Genomic DNA, 17,749 nt, shown 5'->3' on the forward strand with positions numbered 1-17,749 from the left:
AAGCACAATTTAAACATTGTAGTGTTAATTGCAAGCTGTCATAACAGACTTTATTGGTTTTATTGGCAATGACAGAAACAAAAAGTTCCAAAAAGGTTCTGGGTAGTTACTTAGTTTACATCTTGTACATCTCTTTTTGTCCCTTGGACTTGTCATCATCATGATAAAACCAGCAGAAGAGCAACTGTGAAATACGGTGGCTAGCTTTACTGAGAATTATGGCTGTCCCGCTGTTGATGACATCATCAGCATGTAGAGTGGAAGACGCCTCCCACCTTTACTCCCTGTTCAACCAGGGCATTGTACTCCTTAACAGCCTTCTCTGTCTGAAACACCTTCACATCCACACCCTGCTTCTTCACATATTCCAGGGTGGAAGGGGGAACCTGCACAGGAGAGCATATCACAGGAAATATTTATTTAAATATTTTCATATTTATTGAATATAAAATATGAACTCTTGAAATATATGCTGCTGGTTAGCAAAATATTCCAGGGTACCTACTACGATTTGGGCACTTATAAAATTAAAAGGCTCGGCACTGTGGTATTCAGCATTTAATTTTCTTAAATAAAAAAAATCTTGCCAAATTATTTTCATTTTCATCAACAAATTACTATAACTCTATATTGTATGGTACAGAAAAAAAGCATTTTGATGGAAGCAGTGCCACAATTATTTTACAGAACTGACCATATGCTCACTTCACTATGATGTGCAACTAAATGCCAGATGTGTTCAGAGGTGTTCATTGTACTAGTGTGGTGGCAATACAAAAAGCCAGATGTGATGCATTAATACAGGTGAAAGAAAGGCATCCTTAGATAAGGACTGGATAAGGGGCTGCATCTTAATTGGGGCTGTGTGATGGTTGTGTTGCCCGTCACTTGTACCTGTAAGGCTTCGCTCATCCCCCTCCCAATCACCAGTGTGTTCACCCCCTTCCTCAAGACTTCCTCCAGGTCAGCTGGCTGCACTCCAGGATGATGCTGAGGGGAACATCCAGATGTATGTTACAGAGGGCTTCATGAATAGAACCAATTCAAAGCAATTTGAGTTACAGCCTGGGTGCTGAATGAGTATGTAGCTGATTGGTTGCATTTCTCGACTTTTAATTTGATATATGGCAGGTTACAGTTCTTCATGTTACCCTGGAACACAGGCAACTAAGCAGCGAGTTCAATCAATCATAATTACTTATGAGACCTACAGTGTACAGTATCTGTACATACATGCATGGTCATGTGTCCTAAATTATTGGTTACTTAAAGTCAGTCCCAATAGGGATGTCTGTAAGTTAACAGCACGATACATAACTGCGCTACAGCATAGCATAATGTTCCCAGTAGTGTTCCCTTGTGTTTGTGGGCCAGATTGTTATCTGGGCCAGTCCTTTAAACACTGCTCCAGTGTTAATCCGAAATGGTTAATTTCCTAAAGCAGGGCTGCTCAGCCCTTTTCCTGAAAATCTACTGTCCTGTAAATTTCATTTCAACCCTAATTTGGCACACCTGATTCTACTAATTAGCAGCTGGCGGAGATCTCTAGCTGTTGAGTGAGGTGTACTTTATTAGGGTTGGAGTGACATTTATTTGTCACAGATTTTGTCACTCCCTGGTTTTCTTTCGCCCAGGTAATTAACTGAACAATTAGTACTACTGATTGGCCAGACTGTCTTCAGGTAAAGGGAGGGTGGAAAACCAACAGTTCTCTGTCATTGGGGGCCGTGATTTGACTAACAGGGCCCTACAGTGACTCACATCAGTGCCAGTTTCTCTCCAGTCCCAGGTGCGACTGCCTCCAGGCCAAACTTTGCAGTCCTTGTAGGATGATGAGCAACCCTTCACCTTCATGTGTCCCCAGGACAAGGATGCAATTTCTGGAGAGGTCATTGGGCTGAATGGATTTACACCAAATCTAGAATATTGGAAGATAAAACACCATAGTATAGATGAGAAAATGTTCAAGGGCCAATTCAAGAGAACTTTATTGTATGTAGCTAAATAATGCAGTGTATTTCAGGAATTATCAAAGACTTGCACAGTGGATCATTTTTCGCATCAGACCCTGAAATCGTAACACTAAAAGGGGAATACATTTTTCAGATGTACAGAGCCAAAGCTTTAAGGTAACGCAATGTGGAAACTGTGCAAATACTTCTGCAATGCACTTAATGCAGACGCGTAGGTTCTGGTCGAGACAGGGAGATAAGTTGTCGTAATGTGTTGTATGATTGTGAGACTTGAAGTTTGACTACGTGAGACTTGGTGGTCCAGCAGTTTGTCTCCCTCGAAGTCGAAATTAAACCTACGCTGATGACTATGGTTAATTGGTACCTTCGTGATAAACGACGCAAAGGTAGAGCAAACAATCTATTTTCACGATCGGTGTCCCATTGACAGTGAAGCATTCACCTATTTTGTTAGAGCTGGGTAAAGAGCTGTCAGACCATAAGTTACTGAATATGTTCTAGATATGTTCTATCGGGTATGTAAAAGTATCCAGCAACGGCTTGTCAGTTACCATTTGCTAGCCAGGACGCTTTGCGTCAGCAGCAGAGCTCCTTAAACTAAAGTTAGCTATCTACCTCCCATGTGCAACATTAAAATGCGAAGCTCCTAGCTTGATAACGCATGGTGCCATTACGTTATTCTGAACATAAAATCAAAACAGACCTGAGGAAGGTGCGCCCCGTTACTGAAGTAAGTTCTCTTGTTCCGTTAGCTACGTAACTGGATCGTCTTACTAGCTAGATGACATCAAGACAGACGTGCAAGTCAGACACTCCCACCATACACGCCTCTCCACTGCGCCACACCCCCACTCACAAGAACTGCAAGCTATTAATTAAGATAACTAGTTAGACAGTTTGACTTTAGACTAATTCAAGCCACAGGATACACACATTTTGCTAATAAAATTCAGGGACGTTGCATCAGCGTTGAGCAAATACAAATATCGAGCATGCTGTATTGTCGTTAGCTAACATGCTGCGTAGCCAAGCTAGCTTGCTAGGTGAAGCTAACAAGACATTTTCGAGATAACGCCTCATCTAGCGTTCTTGCTACATATTTGTAATTTCTCTGAAGTAGTTGGCTGTTAGTATGTTGATACTCCCTGTTGCTAACTCCGTTACCCTTGAATCAAGGCTTGATGATACATCATCGAAGGAGAGTAACATTAACGTCATTAGTTAGCTAGGCAGACACAGATGTTGACAGATTCAGCTTAGTCCGTCTTATAAATGTGATTGCAAGAAAAGAAAACCGAATGTAACCCGTCTTTGACGTATGACAACATTACTTTATTAAGCTAAAGTTTGTTACAAAACAGGGCCCTAGCAACATCGCTACTCGTTTGTTTACATTGGCTAGTGATTTAACTTTACCGCAAAGACCTCTGGGCCACAGGCGGCTCTGTTTTCCGAGTCCCCTACACGTTAATGAGGCTATACTGGCGCTGTGGATTCTGGGCAGTCCTCGGTCCTCCGAGCTGAGTCTCCTCCTGCTCCCCCGTTGGAAAAAATGGCTGCTCCGGCGGCAGCGGCGGGTCCTTCCCCCGGTTTGTGCCCAAGCTACGCCGTTGTCTGTTCTTTTCTGGAGCGGTATGGAGCCGCACTGGACCTGCCAGAGTTGACGTTTCCGCAAATGGAGAGATATCTACAGGAGAGTTCCGTAGGTAAGGTTTGAATTAAAGAAGCTGCGATGTACGAGGAGAAAAGGCTCTCTCCATCATCACTGCTTGTGTTGTTGGTTGTGCACAGTAGACATTGGTTGTTGTGTTATTGTGTGGCTGTAGAGCGTTTAACTTCGTTTCTTCCCTCGGCTAATTGGTCTTTCTGGTTAAGCCTGGAGTATGTGGACAATGGGAAACGACTATTTGTGCTTTCATAACAGTTTCTTATCAACAAAAGGCCGCACGATTTCTTATTTGTGTTGATACTGTGTCAGGGTTGACATTCTTGCCTGGCTTGCTTTGCCTTCTCATCATTGATTAAATTGTACTTTATCAGGCACAAAAGGAAAAGAAAATTGGAGCTGAGATTTGAGTTACGCTCTCATTTCGTTTAACCGTTTCCTGACTTTTTACCATTTGTTTTACAGTAATCATTAAGATCAACGGCTCCCAATACGCGCTGATGATATTTGCAGTTAATATTTTTTTGGCATAGTGGGTCGCTGACACCACCGCGCAGGCGCACAACGCAGCAGTCTAAACTTCCTGTGAATGGGGTCTCTGCGATTATGTTCCGATATTCACTCCATTCAAACTAGTCACGCGGAAAACAAACGTTTTTTACTCGCCATAAACACGTGTTTATTAAACATTCAGTTAGTAAATCTGTTTACTAATTTACTAATATCAGCTTCTGACTCCTTCATTTGTTGCGCAGTGTTCAAAAGAGAAGCGGTGCATTTGTGGCGTAGCTAGCTTGCTGTTCAAGCTGTCATTTAATCGCATTGTGTCCAACCTCCGAAAATACTCCTGTGGGGTGGATGTTTGTATTTATGTACCCATTTTACGTTGATCAAGAGTATAGAATTGCAAAAAGGTTGCTAGCTAGCCGTATTTCTGAAATATGTGGTTTCACAGCCATTCAGTTAGCTTGATAACCACATGCTGTATGACATTCCCCCCGGTTCAGCTAGTTAGCTTGCTGATACTGTGACGTTATACAATTCAGTTGGGACGTGGCTTGTGCAGTGAGTTTACATTCTCCCATTACTTGATCTACCACATTTACTTCTTTAAAATATAATTTAGCTATGACTAAATTTGGCTGTACTTCTTTCTTTGATAGATTGTACGGATGTGCTATTAATATAACATTCATGGGGCAAATCAATGTGATGCTTTGCAATCACAGCTACTTCATTCATGTTTGGAATAAGCAGAATGTTATCCGAGTTGAATTAGGTCTGACGGTCAAGTTACAGTCCTACATAATATCTATAGTTGATATTAAAAATGTAAATGGTGTAATTGTGTTCGAGGAAGGTTTAAATGGCTAAACACTGGACCACAAATGATGAGCAGATGTTCAAATTATAAAAATAATGAGGTGTTAGACATCTGGTTGTAAATATTTTTTTTTCAGCTCCTATAATAATAGCATGATATAGTAATATGTCCATGGCACTCAAAAGAAGTCTACTTTATAGTTAGCCCCTCAAATCTTAGGAATCAGTCAATGTTCTTTTGATTTAAGTTGAATTGGATAATTCATAAAGGGACATACAACTAACAGATATTTATGCTGCTCAGTATTTGCATATAATATCACTGTAAATAGATCAAAATTAGTTTGAGTAATGCAAGTTTAAAATTTTGAAGCAGATGAGATGGAACTATAACGAGCGCATCTAACTTGTTGAACAAAATTAGTGAAGCACACTTAAGTTTAATGACACTTGTGACACTAACAGCCATGTGAGGACTTGTTCCAGTCATTTTTTATTTTAAAGTAAAGTATCTCACTGTTTTCATGCCCTGGTTTATTTATTTTTTTGGTCAGGAAATTTTAAAGGGATTAAGTAAACATTTGACTGAACTGTTTTTCGCATCTAACTCTTATTAAAGTATCATGTCCATAATTTAATAATAATTTAATAAGTTGGATTCTTTGGGGTACACTTTTCTTTAACACAGTTTTGAATACTTCTGATCTGAATTGGGGCCATGCATTTCTCACCCCTTCTGTATCCCTATCCCTCAGTCCCTAAGCCCTTGGTGGAGCTTCATGTGAAGTTAATGAGGAAAATTGGGAAGTCTGTATCTGCAGAAAGATGGGAGAAATATCTAATCAAGGTGAGCTGGACCTCTAGTGGTAGATGGTTCTATCATGATTCTACTTTGAGTGCTATTTTTTAAAATAATGGTACTGCTAAGACATATAGTCTTATTGTTAAAATAACTGCATCGTGCTTCTATTTTGAGGAAATTCCTAGAAGGATGAGCCACCACTGTGCATATACACATGGCTGATCATTTTAATCTTATGTCTCATGCAGTGATTGAGTTTTGTTCATGTGGTTTTAAGAACTGGTGCATATGTGATTGAAAGTGTGTGTTTGTACCCTCCAGGTGTGTCAAGAGTTCAACAGCACTTGGGCCTGGGAGCTTGAGAAGAAGGGATACAGGGAGATGACAGTAGAGTGCAAGACAGGAATCCTCAAAGTATGTCCAGAAAACGTACACCCTTTCCCGGTCATTGTATATGCTCTCTGTTACTTTTTACTGTTTTAAACAGTCTCACAGCATCCCATTTCCAAAGTTCATATTGAAATAAGTTTCCTTTGGTTTCTTTTCCTCTCTTCTCAAGTACTTGTGTGAGTGCCAGTTTGATGACAACATTAAGTTCAAGACAGCAATAAATGAGGAGGATCCTGATAAAATGCGTCTGCAGCCAATTGGCCGGGACAAGGATGGCCTCATGTACTGGTTCCAGTTGGACCAGGATCACAATGTACGAGTCTACGTGGAGGAGCAGGATGACCTCGATGGATCATCCTGGAAGTGCATCGTCAGGTACATGAACTGATGGGGCAGTAGTGTTGATAATTTATTAGGATCATGGGCCCATAACTATAAAGAGGGTTAAGAATAATTTGATATAGTCATTAGAACATGAATATCATGTCCTTCTTCTCAGAACTCGAAATGACCTAGCAGAAACCCTGGAGCTGCTTAAGGCCCAGATCGACCCAGCTCTCTTGACCAAGAAGGAAGCACAGGAGGGATCTGGCAGTACCAGTCCAAGCCCAGAGGACGAGGAGAATAAGAAGGATGGGGGAGAACGTATGGTCATGCTTCTGGACATTTTATCATAGGGTCGTGAGTTCAAAACCAAGGAGTACTATGACACTTGAACCAACAATGTTTTATCTTTTTATACTTAAGTATCATTGCTGTATAAAAGTTTTATCGAATGTGGAATGGAAAAGGTTTTGAGCATCTATAACCAAAGTGAAGAATAGCATGTGGCACTATATTAGTGTCTCCCGTCTGCTCTATGTTTCAAATAGTGCAGCAGTATTCCGAGGTTGGTTCAGCCATTATCAGTTAAGGTTTTAACAGGGCGGAAAGTGTGAAATACATTTGTATTTGTCTCCGCAGGAGAAACAGAGAATCTGAAAAAAACAGAAAAAACGAATGAAACCTCAGAGGATGAAGAAAAAAAGCCTGAAGAGTGTGGCATTCGTTCCATCTCCCCTGTGGCAGGAAGTGAACAAAAGGCCTCCAGAAAGGACGAAAAATCTGATGCAGCACAGGAGGTCAAGCAGGGGCCCACCAATAACAAGGAGAAAGTAGAGTCAACCTGCAAGATGGAGAGGCCAGAGGTAAAACCCTTCATTGACAACAGGGTCAGTACTATCACTGCTATCATTAAGGAGGAACCCAAAGACACAACCCTGAGTTCAGCTGTGCCAGAGTTCCCAGCAAAGATGGACACCCATGAGGAAACAAAGGAGAAGACCTCAGAGGAAGTGGAGCGAGCATTGAAGAATGACCAGCAGGCTAAAATCCCCCTGAAAAAGAGGGAGCTCAAACTGAGTGAGGACTTTGACAATGGGGGGAGTATCATTGTCCGTAACCCATCTATCACTCCCACCAAAGAGCTGCTTAAGGAGGAGGTGGCAAAAGCAGAAGAGGAGAGCAAGGGACCTCCTTGCTCCACCTTAGGGGCCTTGGAGAAAGAGCCAAAGGGTGACTTAATCAATGGGGAGGTCCAACCTGCTAAAGAAATACTCTTGGACACCAGATCGGAGAAGCCAAACAGCAAGCAGGCTAATAATGAAGAGTCACAAGTCAGTGCTGTCTGCAAGGAAGAGAATGGTCCAGCAGGGGGCAGTGTGATAGTTGAAACCCGCAAAGTGGAGACATTGATGTCTGCAGTACCAGAGAAATTAAGTGAGACAGAGAAATTTAAGCAACCTGTTGAAGAGAAAACCATCCCCATAAAGGAAAAAGGAACTTTGTCTGCAGGTGATGCCATTGCTACCTCAGACAACAGGACAACAAGAGGAGCTTCTAAAGAGACAGAGAAGTCCTCTCCTGTTGAGGTGTCCATCCAGCAGGAAGGAAGGCAAGAAGAGCCCATGGAGATTTCAGCATCCTTGAATGTATCGGAGTCCAAAGAGAAGCCTAATCAGGAAGCCCTAGGAGAAAAGAAGGAAGGGATCTCTGGCATGGAGAAGGAGAAGGATGGGGATAAGTCCAAGGAAGAGACCAGTGTTGCAGAATCCAGCCATCCTGAAAAAGCCAGGTCTGAGGAGGCTTCTGACAGGAAGGTTGAGGTAGATGTCTCACCTCCTGAGAAGGTCAAGGTTCAGAAGATCACAGCAGACCAAGAGAATAAAACCATGGAACGGGAATCCACTCTTAGAGAGGAGAGTGGAAATACTGAAATTTCAGATAAAGCGGTAGAGAAGGAGGACAAGAAAGAGAAAAGGGGGCTTGAGAAGAAACATAAAAAAAGCAAAGCCAAAAACAAGGAAAAAGAAGATGACCTGGACAAAGTGGCCACAGGTGAAGAGGAGCAGGGCGGCGAGCAAGACGCTGAGAAGCCCAGCTGCCAAGAGGAAGCCGCAGTAGCCGAGGAGGGCGAAGAGGTGTCCTCAGAAATTCAAACGGAGGGCATCCGTCTCAAGATCAAAATCCCCTCCCACAAGAGGAAAACGATGCTCCAGGGAGAGGAGAAGGGGCCGGACACAGGGGCTGATGTGGCTGATGGGAGGTCCCTGAGGAGGTCACCCAGGATATGCCGGCCCACTCCCAAGTTGGCAGAGATCCAGGACATGAAACTGGAGAAGAAGCAGTTGGCCTCAGTGCTTGAAGATGAGGAGGAGGATGATGAAGAAGAGGAAGAAAAGTCTTCAAAGAAATCACGGGAAAACTCAAGAAAGGCTGACCCTGATGGACAGACCAAATCAAAGGTGCCCTGAAACATTTCAGCTTTCTGTTCATAATTGGATGTGGTGTGGGTTTTGTTAAATTATTATAAATGGCAGCACATCAGCTGCAAGCTCTGAGATGCTTTAGGCCTTTGGTGATGTGTGGTGGTTTGTCAATTTGTCATTTGTTGCTCTAGGGAAAACGGCGACGTCGAGCCCGGTGGTCGAACACTCGCCGGTGGCGAAAAACGAAGGGCTCCAGTGATGATGATGATGAAGATAGTGAGGATGATGACAGCGACGAAGATTACAAGGTGGAAAAGCCCAAGGACAGGCAGGAGTCAGACTCGGAGTCAGACTCGGATTCCACACCTAATGATGACCCCTGCAAACACTGTGGCCTCCCAAACCATCCTGAACTGGTGCATTACCTTGATCTTTTATTCTAGTACTCAAATCTGTAGGATCTGTTTTGGTGAATATCTATGGTCGTCTTGCTGTTGTAAGACTATTTTAAAGTGATGTGACACGTTAGTTGTCTGTTATCTGCAAATGTGTTCTTCAGTTAAGTTTTAAATATTATCTGGAAATAGCAATCAGACAACACTTAAGGAAATGACTCATTGTATTTGTCAGGATATTGCATAACAGCTGTTGGAGTGCTAGTGATTATTTTGATCTCATATTTTAAAATAATTAGCTGTTGAAAGACTTTATGTTCAGACTCTCAGATAAAATTAAACTGTCTTCACAGATTTTCCAGTCTTCCATGGGCTAGATTATGTTTTAGTCATTTAATCTGTGTAGAATCCTGGGTTATAGGTCAGGTTTTCTGTGGTCCCTGTATGTGGATTGCTAGTTTCATACGCCAAAGTGCTCACTGCAAATGTGAAGCTAGAACATGAAGCACCGGTGTGATCTAATGGTGTATGCTGTGTATGATCGTGTTGTACCCCGCTTTTCCTCCTGTAGATCCTGCTCTGCGATTCCTGTGACAGCGGCTACCACACGGCCTGTCTGAGGCCCCCCCTCATGGTCATCCCGGATGGGGAATGGTTCTGCCCACCTTGCCAGCACGTGAGTGTTCCTTCTCTTAGGGCTGCACCATCCCGCACCTGCCTGGAGGGGAGAGCCATACACTGATTCCTATTTATTCATTATGTAGCCGTCTTGAAATTTGAATACTTGTCCATTTTGTGTAAAATGGATGTAAGAAGGGAAATATCCAATGTGCACAGAAAAAACACAGAAAAAAGTACAGTGAAATCAGTTCTTAAAAATTATGGAACTGATTTTGATCAAAGCAAATACCCATTTTGGAAGAGACGTTAACATGGAATATAAATGGTCGATGTTAAATCACAATACTTACTGAGAAGAGAAGGTTCCATGGAGCTCTGAGATACCCACCAATAGGTGGATACATAGCTGCAGGAATCACGTGTGCGTATTATCAGAACTTGATTGGCTCCCTCTTTCCCTGCAGAAACTGCTGTGTGAGAAGCTGGAGGAGCAGCTGCAGAACCTGGACGTGGTTCTGAAGAAGAGGGAGCGCGCAGAACGAAGGTGATGTCACTCACCCTTCTTTTTTTGTTCTTCTACCGTAGTGGTGACCAACCCTGCTCCTGCAGATCTACCATCCTGTAGGTTATCATTTCAACCACAATTTAGCACACGTGATTCCTCTAATTAGCAGTTCAACAAAAATTGCTAGCTGTTGAATGAGGGGTGCTTTGTTAGGGTTGGAGTGAAAACCTACTGGAGAGTAGATCTGCAGGAACAGGATTGGTTACCACTGTTCTACCATTATTCACAAATGAGTTCTTATTTCCTGCTTGACTTCAAGATTGGAGAAATGCGCTGTAAAGTGACACCTGCTTTAGTAGTTAATAGTCTTGGCACTTCGAAAGGTTAATAAAATTGATTTATTAGCGTACCACATACCATATTCCTGTCTTTAATCCTCAGTTTGGAATATGGTATTGTAAGCTTTGGTGCCATTTGATGGTTATGGAAGTGTTTTCCCCTCCCTGTCTCTCCTCACTGTGTCACCAGGCGGGAACGCTTGGTGTACGTGGGGATCAGTGTGGAAAACATCATCCCGGCTCCCGTAAGTACAGAGGACTTGGAATCTAATGGCCGTAACACGGTTAGTCAACGCAGTGCTCAGGTCAGTGCCTTTACCCTGTGAGATTTAAGCCTCTGAACGCTCTTTCTGGGTTTCAAAGGGGCTTGGACACTAACCTTTTCACAAACAACTCTGACGTGTAGACATCTGTTCTTTTTTCACTCTTGGTTGATGGATGAATGATTTTTGCTGGTTTCCTTTTCCCCCTCCTTTGTTCTTTACTAAAATGTGGGATGATTTTGGACATTCATTTTAAGTAAACACTTGAAGTTAAGGATAATTTTATTGATTAATGTTGTATATTTTATTTGCATAGATGTATTTTTCTGTAAGGTATTGGTAGTCTGCATGTTTTCAGAGGTATACGTGCATGTCTGTTGTTAATTTTCCATGCTGGTTCAAGGTCTGTGTCACATCAATTGTTGTGCCATTCTTATAATATAATGGAGGGAAGGAAATAACTTACGTTATTATTTTCCTCTTGTTTATTTGCTGATCATTCCAAATGCTGTACCATATTATTTACTCCCATGAAAATGTTATTTAAATTGCTTTAAGTCTCAAAAGTAAAATTGATAGCGGGCTTCTCAGGTGTTTCATGTGAAATTGGTCAGATTTCCTCTTCAGTGACTGCTTCTCCATTAATGCTGTCCATTAACGGCATCACCTTCTTGCTCCACAGGAGGCAGAAGTGGAAGAGGAAAAGCAGGAAAAGAAGAAAGATGTCAAGAAAAGCAGGAATCTGGGTCGGAGGTCCACGAGAGCGCGGAAATGTATAAGTTACAGGTGAGTGAGGGAAGCATGGCTTACAATGTGCTGCGCTTCACCATCCTTATGAGACCCCACCCAACCCTGCATGCTGTCTTCCCAATAGGTTTGATGAGTTTGACGAAGCTATTGATGAGGCGATCGAGGAGGACATTAAGGAAGCAGAGGGAGGAGGTATGTGGGCCATTATTAAAGAGGAAACCCAATATGAAATATTACACAATACACTTTTCTATGCTTGGTCTGATAATGGGATATTTTCTTCATGTTATAGTGAATGGGAAAGTACAGTATTTTATTGAATAGGCCTACAAAAGATGGTAGAGATGGCCCAGAATGCAGGTTTGAAGTGCTGTAATGTTCAGGCGCTGGCCGCGGTAAAGACATGGCCAACATCACGGGACACCGAGGGAAGGACATCTCCACCATCCTGCAGGAGGAGGGCAAGGAGAACCGCCGGCCCGCCAAGGCCGCGCCCGCCCCGCGCAGGAAGAAACGGAGACGCCTCAACGACCTGGACAGCGACAGCACCGTGGAGGAGGAGGAGAGCGAGGACGAGTTCCGCCTCAGCAGCAGGTGGGGCCCCTGCGCCGGGTCGCCTTGGGTTCCGTCTTCTCGCGCTCACCTCCGCGTCTCGCCTCACGGTCTCGCCGCGGCGCACAGGAACCATTTGCTGGTTTTGGGCCGTTTCCTCATTTCTCTTGACAGAGTCAGATCGTAGTGTTTCACTCGCTCTGTTTCTCTGTCCCTCTCTCTCTGTGTCCTGGCTGCCCGTGTCCATGCAGCACGGAGGAGGAGGAGTTTGTGGTTTCGGGCCAGGGGGACAGCGATGGCGACGGCGACGCTCGCTCCATGGACGACAGCGACTTCGGCAGCTCGGGCGGCGGCACGCGCTACCGCTCCTCCCGGACGAAGAACCGCGCCAGGAACAGGCAGAAGAAGAGTGTGCGGAGACCGCCGAGGCGACGAAGAGCTTACTCAGACGACGAAGAAGAAGAAGAAGAGACTGATGATGAGGAGGAAGAAGAGGAGATGGGTAGGAATGAGCAGACATGTCACAAGCCTGTGTAGAACCTTACATTTACATTTGACTAGGCTGACTATTCAAATGAATGGAATATCTGGATTTATATTCCATGCAGGAGATTTCCCTCCTGTTCTATGAGCACATGTGTATGAAATGCTGTGTGCTTTGGTAAGGCATCTCAAGTTTAGAACATGCTGCTTTATAGGTTATTAGTAGTTAAATTTATAATCGTCAACCTACCGACCAGGAAATGCACTTTTGTACGTCGCTTTGGATAACCAAATAAATGTAATGTAATGTACTGCTTAAGTATGTACCTGATTTAAAACTGACTGATGGGCTTTTGGCCCTGCTGTGTCTCCCTGGTTACGCACTGCAAACCTGTGTGCGCTGATGGGGTGCGCAGTGTCTGAGGGCTCCAGCGACTTCAGCGACAGCGACCTGGACATGCGGCGGAGGCGTTCCCGCCGGAGCCAGAAGAAGCAGGTCAACTACTGCGAGACCTCCGACAGCGAGCGCTCGCAAAGCGCCGCCCACCGCCACAAGCAGCGGCCCCACCCACGGCGCCTCTCCAGCTCCGACAGCGACGGTCAGTTTGCCGTTCGGACCCGCCCGTGTGTCCAGACTCTCTCTCTCTCTCTCTGCACGTGTGTAAAATGGCTCCTTATCGTGTGAACTCCCAGTGTCTTTTGGCTTCTGTTTGGGTCCTGACATGGTCCTTTTGCATTTTAGGGAGCGTTTGTTCCAAAGACTCCAGTGGTGAGGAAGAGGAGGAGGATGGTAAGAATAGGAAGAAGAGGGTGAAGAGAGGCAATTCCTCGGAGGAAGACTCCAGGAGACAGCGCAAGCGGCTGGCCCTGAAGCGACGGAGACGCTCCACGGATGACGATGACGAAGACGAGGAGGACGAGGAATCTGAGGAAGAGGAGCGGCCCGTCCGCAAGAGGTTGAACCGCATTGAGACGGACGAGGATGAGGAGGAGGAGGAGGAGGAGGAGGAGGAAAAGGAGGAAGACAAGAAGAGGAAAAGGCCGGAGGCAGGGGAGGAGGGCGGGGCTGCAAAGAGACCCAACAGGATCACCAGCGACGATGAAGACGAGGCTCTGGGGAAAGGGGGGAGCTCGCTGGACTACGGCCTGGCGGGGATTCCCCCCACCAACGGACAGAGCCAGCCCAAGGGCCCCGGGCCCCTCGTCCCCAAGCACGGCGCGGCCGTGGCACCCAAGGACAGCGGGCCGTCACCGGCCACGGGTGCCCCCGGCGCCCCCGCCACCCTGGCTCCCAACGGCGTGGTCCCCCAGGAGACGGCTGCGCAGGACGAAGACGAGGACGACCTCTTAGGGGTGACCGACCTCGTGGACTACGTATGTAACAGCGAACAGTTGTAGGGCGTCGCGGTTCTGTGATCATTTAATGTGTTTTGCCAACAACCCACCCCTACTGCTCTGACCCATTCCCTTATCTCCTCCTGGAAGTGAACTGGACTTAACCGTGATGGGCGTCCCTGACGGCAGCGACTACTGGAGGGCCTGCACTGCTCGCATGCGGTGTTAACATCCTCTCCTCTGCACACCCAGACACTGACACACCACAGAAGAAGAGCAGAAGTGTCCGCCAGTGGACACACAACCTCTGTTCTGTGTACAACAGCACTTGAGAGACCCATTTTAGGTCACTTTTCTTTTTTTTTTAAAAAGTTAATATGGAATCATAGGCACCCTATGTTGTATGTCCTCTGCTTGTTTGTCGGTCCTTGTACGTAATAGAAAAGTTGTTGTGTTATTTTTGTTCCACTACTGTAAGATTTGTATATTTTATATGAAAAGAAACTCCTCACCTCTGCGAAGAAATGGGAGACCTTTATTGGGGGGACAGGTAAAAATGCATTCCTTTCTCAGCTAGACATGTAGAGTTTCCCGGGATCAATGTCAGAGGACAAACGAAGCGTTTTCTCAGTGAGAAACGATGATTTCCATGTGCTCTCTTCCTCATCCTGAATTTATGTCAAATCCAAAAGGTAAATTTTCGCATCAGTCTCAACACCATTAAACTTAGTCTTTAGTCACTTTCATGGCTAGCTTAACCATGAAACTAAACCTTTTAATATAGTGTATTCGGTATGATCAGATGTCCACTACTACGTACACTACCTGTCTGTTCTAACAAAGTGTCCATTCAAACAATATTAATTTTTGGAATTTCTCTCATTGAAGGCCAGGCAAAGACCATCTTCTCCCTGTCAGTTTTCACAATCTGAAAAGTTCCCTTTTAACGGCAAACTTATCACACCAATGTAATTACTTACTAAGGTAGCTTGACTCTTGCCAAGTTTCACATTTTTTGCTTCATTTACTTAGTGGACAGTTCCATGTGTGTTTGCCAGTATTTTATCCGACACATCACCTTTTACTACTTGAGAGAGAAAATTATGTCTGTGTGTGTGTGTGCATGTGTGAATTTAAGGAGTGTCGGTGGATGCAGCTGTTTCTTCTTTTTTTTAAATGTTGAATTGTTCTGACATCCCAGTCAACCTCATGAATGACTTCCTTTGTGAAGTCTTTATTTACTTTTATCTAACTACTCATACTCATGGACACATCGGCATTTAGTACAGACTGTCTTTTAATGGCTTTGAATAAATTCACCATGATTTTCTTGCCCCTTTGCTTTCTGTTATGATTTGAATGTATAATCTTATTGAACTATTTTTTTTTACTATTTTTATTTTCTTTTTTCCTTTTTGTTTACACTCTGCCAAAACTGTTTCATTTTCAATCATTCTGCGGTAAAACATGGTGAAGAAGAATATAATTTAACTTTGTTTTTTTCTCCAATTGTTGGTGTAAGAACCACCTCACGTTCAGTGTATTTTGTGTTGGAGCTGACAGTATACAATTATTCTAGCTAGCTGCTGGTGGCACAAGAATAGATTAAAATTGGGGGCTGTTTTTACGGATGTTGTACCCTGAAGGACCAGGGAAAATGATGTTTCATGTCAGAATAGTTATTTTATGCAATAATCAGGATTTTACCAGGTAATTTAGTGTTGGCTTTTAAAATGTGTTAATTACAAGGACCAACATGCCACAAAAATGCTTGGCTGATGGTAACCGGGGGACGAAATTGGACGTAATTACATGTAACTGGCTGGAATGGTTGTCTTGGAAGCTTTGATGGTAACTTGCCTTTGGTTATATACATTTCAAGGTTCCTTTGTGTTGTGTATTTTCCCAGTTTCTCATGTTGGTTGTACAGTGTTTTTTGGAATGTTCTTGTAAACACTACTCTATCTCCGTGTTCCTTCAGTCATAGTTTTTCTGAACCCTGTGGGAGAGATGGAGTCTAAATTAAAGCCTTGGTCATTGTATAAAGATCTTTGTAGCCTGCAAACCTTTGGGAAGTAATGGTCTGTTGGTGAGTTTAAGTCTTAGCTTGAGGGAGATTCCTGATACATCAGCAGCACATCAATTGGTTAAAGTGTACAGTCTCAAAATTAAACCCTTTAATTTGGCAAAGCAAAAACAGAAAAATAAAACATCTATCTCTACATTGTGTGTATATTTGTAGTTTATGCTGTAACATATTAGTAACTTTTTTAAAAATGGAAAAAAGTATATAAGCATTTCTTTACAACGGCAACTCTTTATAATTTTGTAGTAAGTTGTCATATTGGCACAACTTTTGTAATTTTAAACAGTGTCTTGGCATGTTGCTCAACATCTTCCTGCAAGCAGTAAATGTATTTTTGCTTGAGAATTTGCAAGGTTAAAAATCCTATAACCTCTACCTATCTTGTATTTAACAGTGTCTTTCATCCCTTGTTATTGCACTGTAGATAGGAAAAAGTAAGTTACAACAAAGTTATACAGCATGTATTGATAGAGTAAATCTTAATACATGCAGAGACACTTGGAGAGAGTGTGATATGAAGTAGGAGTGACTAAATCATGTCAGAAGTGGCTGCTTTTATACAAATAGTCTTGTAAAAAAATAATGTTATATTATTAGCATATACATTTGGAGTGAATACAACAGTGGTTTACTTGAGTAAAAATACAAATATTGCTCATCTCACATGTAGTGTGTGCACACTATTCCATAATCCATGCTAATTAGTCTGGATTTGCAGGTAATATGCAAACTACTGCTTTACCACTCTTCATACTTTTGGCCTGTTCATTCAAGCATTTTGTTACTTCATCCTGTGCTTTTTGAATTTTAAACAACATGATGTGTTGTTTAAATCAGTATATTTGTTAAAAAAAATGAAAAAACATGAAAGAAAAAAGTCAGTGCCAATGTTTTCGTGTGTGTAGTGCTAACAGGTGTAAAACACAGGCCTTCAAATGTGGACCTTAGCTTTAGGCCTATAGTCTGTGTTCCCATTTCAAAGCCTTTTATTATTAAACCTGCTGTAATTTCTTTCTTATGGATACAGAACTTGTACATTTGTCATAATAAAAAGGCTTTAAAAACCTTTCTTGCGCTGAAATTATTAGATGCAAAATGCTTTATGAACCATGTAGGTTTAACATAATTTATGGAAAGTATTTTCATGATTATACTATGCAATAGAATTACATTTGGTGTTGTGTTGTGGAGTATTGTTCTTTGTCGAACATCTTGGTAGCGTCAAATTACAATAAGTTTGCGGCTTTATTGTGTAATCGTCACATGTCGTCCACACAATAAACCTTGAGAAGTGCCAATGCCTTGGTGCTGTGGGTATGGGCATGCCCTGCCAATGTGTAACTTGGCAGATGACATTGCCTACCTGCCATCCCAATGTAAAGGTAGTTAATATATACTTAATGCGTAAATTATGTCAAGAGGCCGGGGCAACCCTAATTTTAACACATAAATTGATTGAGTATGACCCTAAGATCCAGTTTAAACTCTTGCCATCCCTAACTCCCCCCTCTTTCTTTCTA

General features: G+C 43.1%; 2 protein-coding genes across 5 annotated transcripts; one reads left to right on the top strand and one right to left on the bottom strand.

Annotated features, from left to right (window-relative positions):
- Nucleotides 1-8: 8 nt before the first annotated feature.
- aamdc (adipogenesis associated, Mth938 domain containing) lies at nucleotides 9-3,528 on the bottom strand. 3 transcript variants are annotated; one of them, XM_035386292.1, is made up of 4 exons: nucleotides 3,390-3,528; nucleotides 1,762-1,918; nucleotides 895-990; nucleotides 9-386 (listed from the first exon to the last, which is right to left on the bottom strand). In XM_035386292.1, exons 2-4 carry the CDS (start codon nucleotides 1,891-1,893, stop codon nucleotides 246-248), a joined length of 369 nt encoding a protein of 122 aa, XP_035242183.1. In that variant the 5' UTR covers nucleotides 1,894-1,918; nucleotides 3,390-3,528; the 3' UTR covers nucleotides 9-245. The 3 variants fall into 3 exon arrangements, with proteins under 3 accessions (XP_035242183.1, XP_035242180.1, XP_035242181.1); XM_035386289.1 differs by lacking the exon at nucleotides 3,390-3,528 and adding an exon at nucleotides 3,138-3,383; XM_035386290.1 differs by lacking the exon at nucleotides 3,390-3,528 and adding an exon at nucleotides 2,677-2,813.
- On the top strand, nucleotides 3,503-17,295 carry rsf1a (remodeling and spacing factor 1a). 2 transcript variants are annotated; one of them, XM_035386285.1, is made up of 16 exons: nucleotides 3,503-3,679; nucleotides 5,718-5,809; nucleotides 6,086-6,178; nucleotides 6,324-6,529; nucleotides 6,654-6,799; nucleotides 7,118-8,937; nucleotides 9,093-9,317; nucleotides 9,868-9,972; nucleotides 10,382-10,461; nucleotides 10,951-11,065; nucleotides 11,706-11,809; nucleotides 11,898-11,965; nucleotides 12,157-12,367; nucleotides 12,577-12,827; nucleotides 13,225-13,407; nucleotides 13,551-17,295. In XM_035386285.1, exons 1-16 carry the CDS (start codon nucleotides 3,526-3,528, stop codon nucleotides 14,204-14,206), a joined length of 4,509 nt encoding a protein of 1,502 aa, XP_035242176.1. In that variant the 5' UTR covers nucleotides 3,503-3,525; the 3' UTR covers nucleotides 14,207-17,295. The 2 variants fall into 2 exon arrangements, with proteins under 2 accessions (XP_035242176.1, XP_035242177.1); XM_035386286.1 differs by having other exon boundaries at nucleotides 10,951-11,005.
- Nucleotides 17,296-17,749: the final 454 nt, after the last annotated feature.

Source organism: Anguilla anguilla, chromosome 12 (assembly GCF_013347855.1).
Source record: "Anguilla anguilla isolate fAngAng1 chromosome 12, fAngAng1.pri, whole genome shotgun sequence".
Lineage (NCBI taxonomy): Eukaryota > Metazoa > Chordata > Actinopteri > Anguilliformes > Anguillidae > Anguilla > Anguilla anguilla.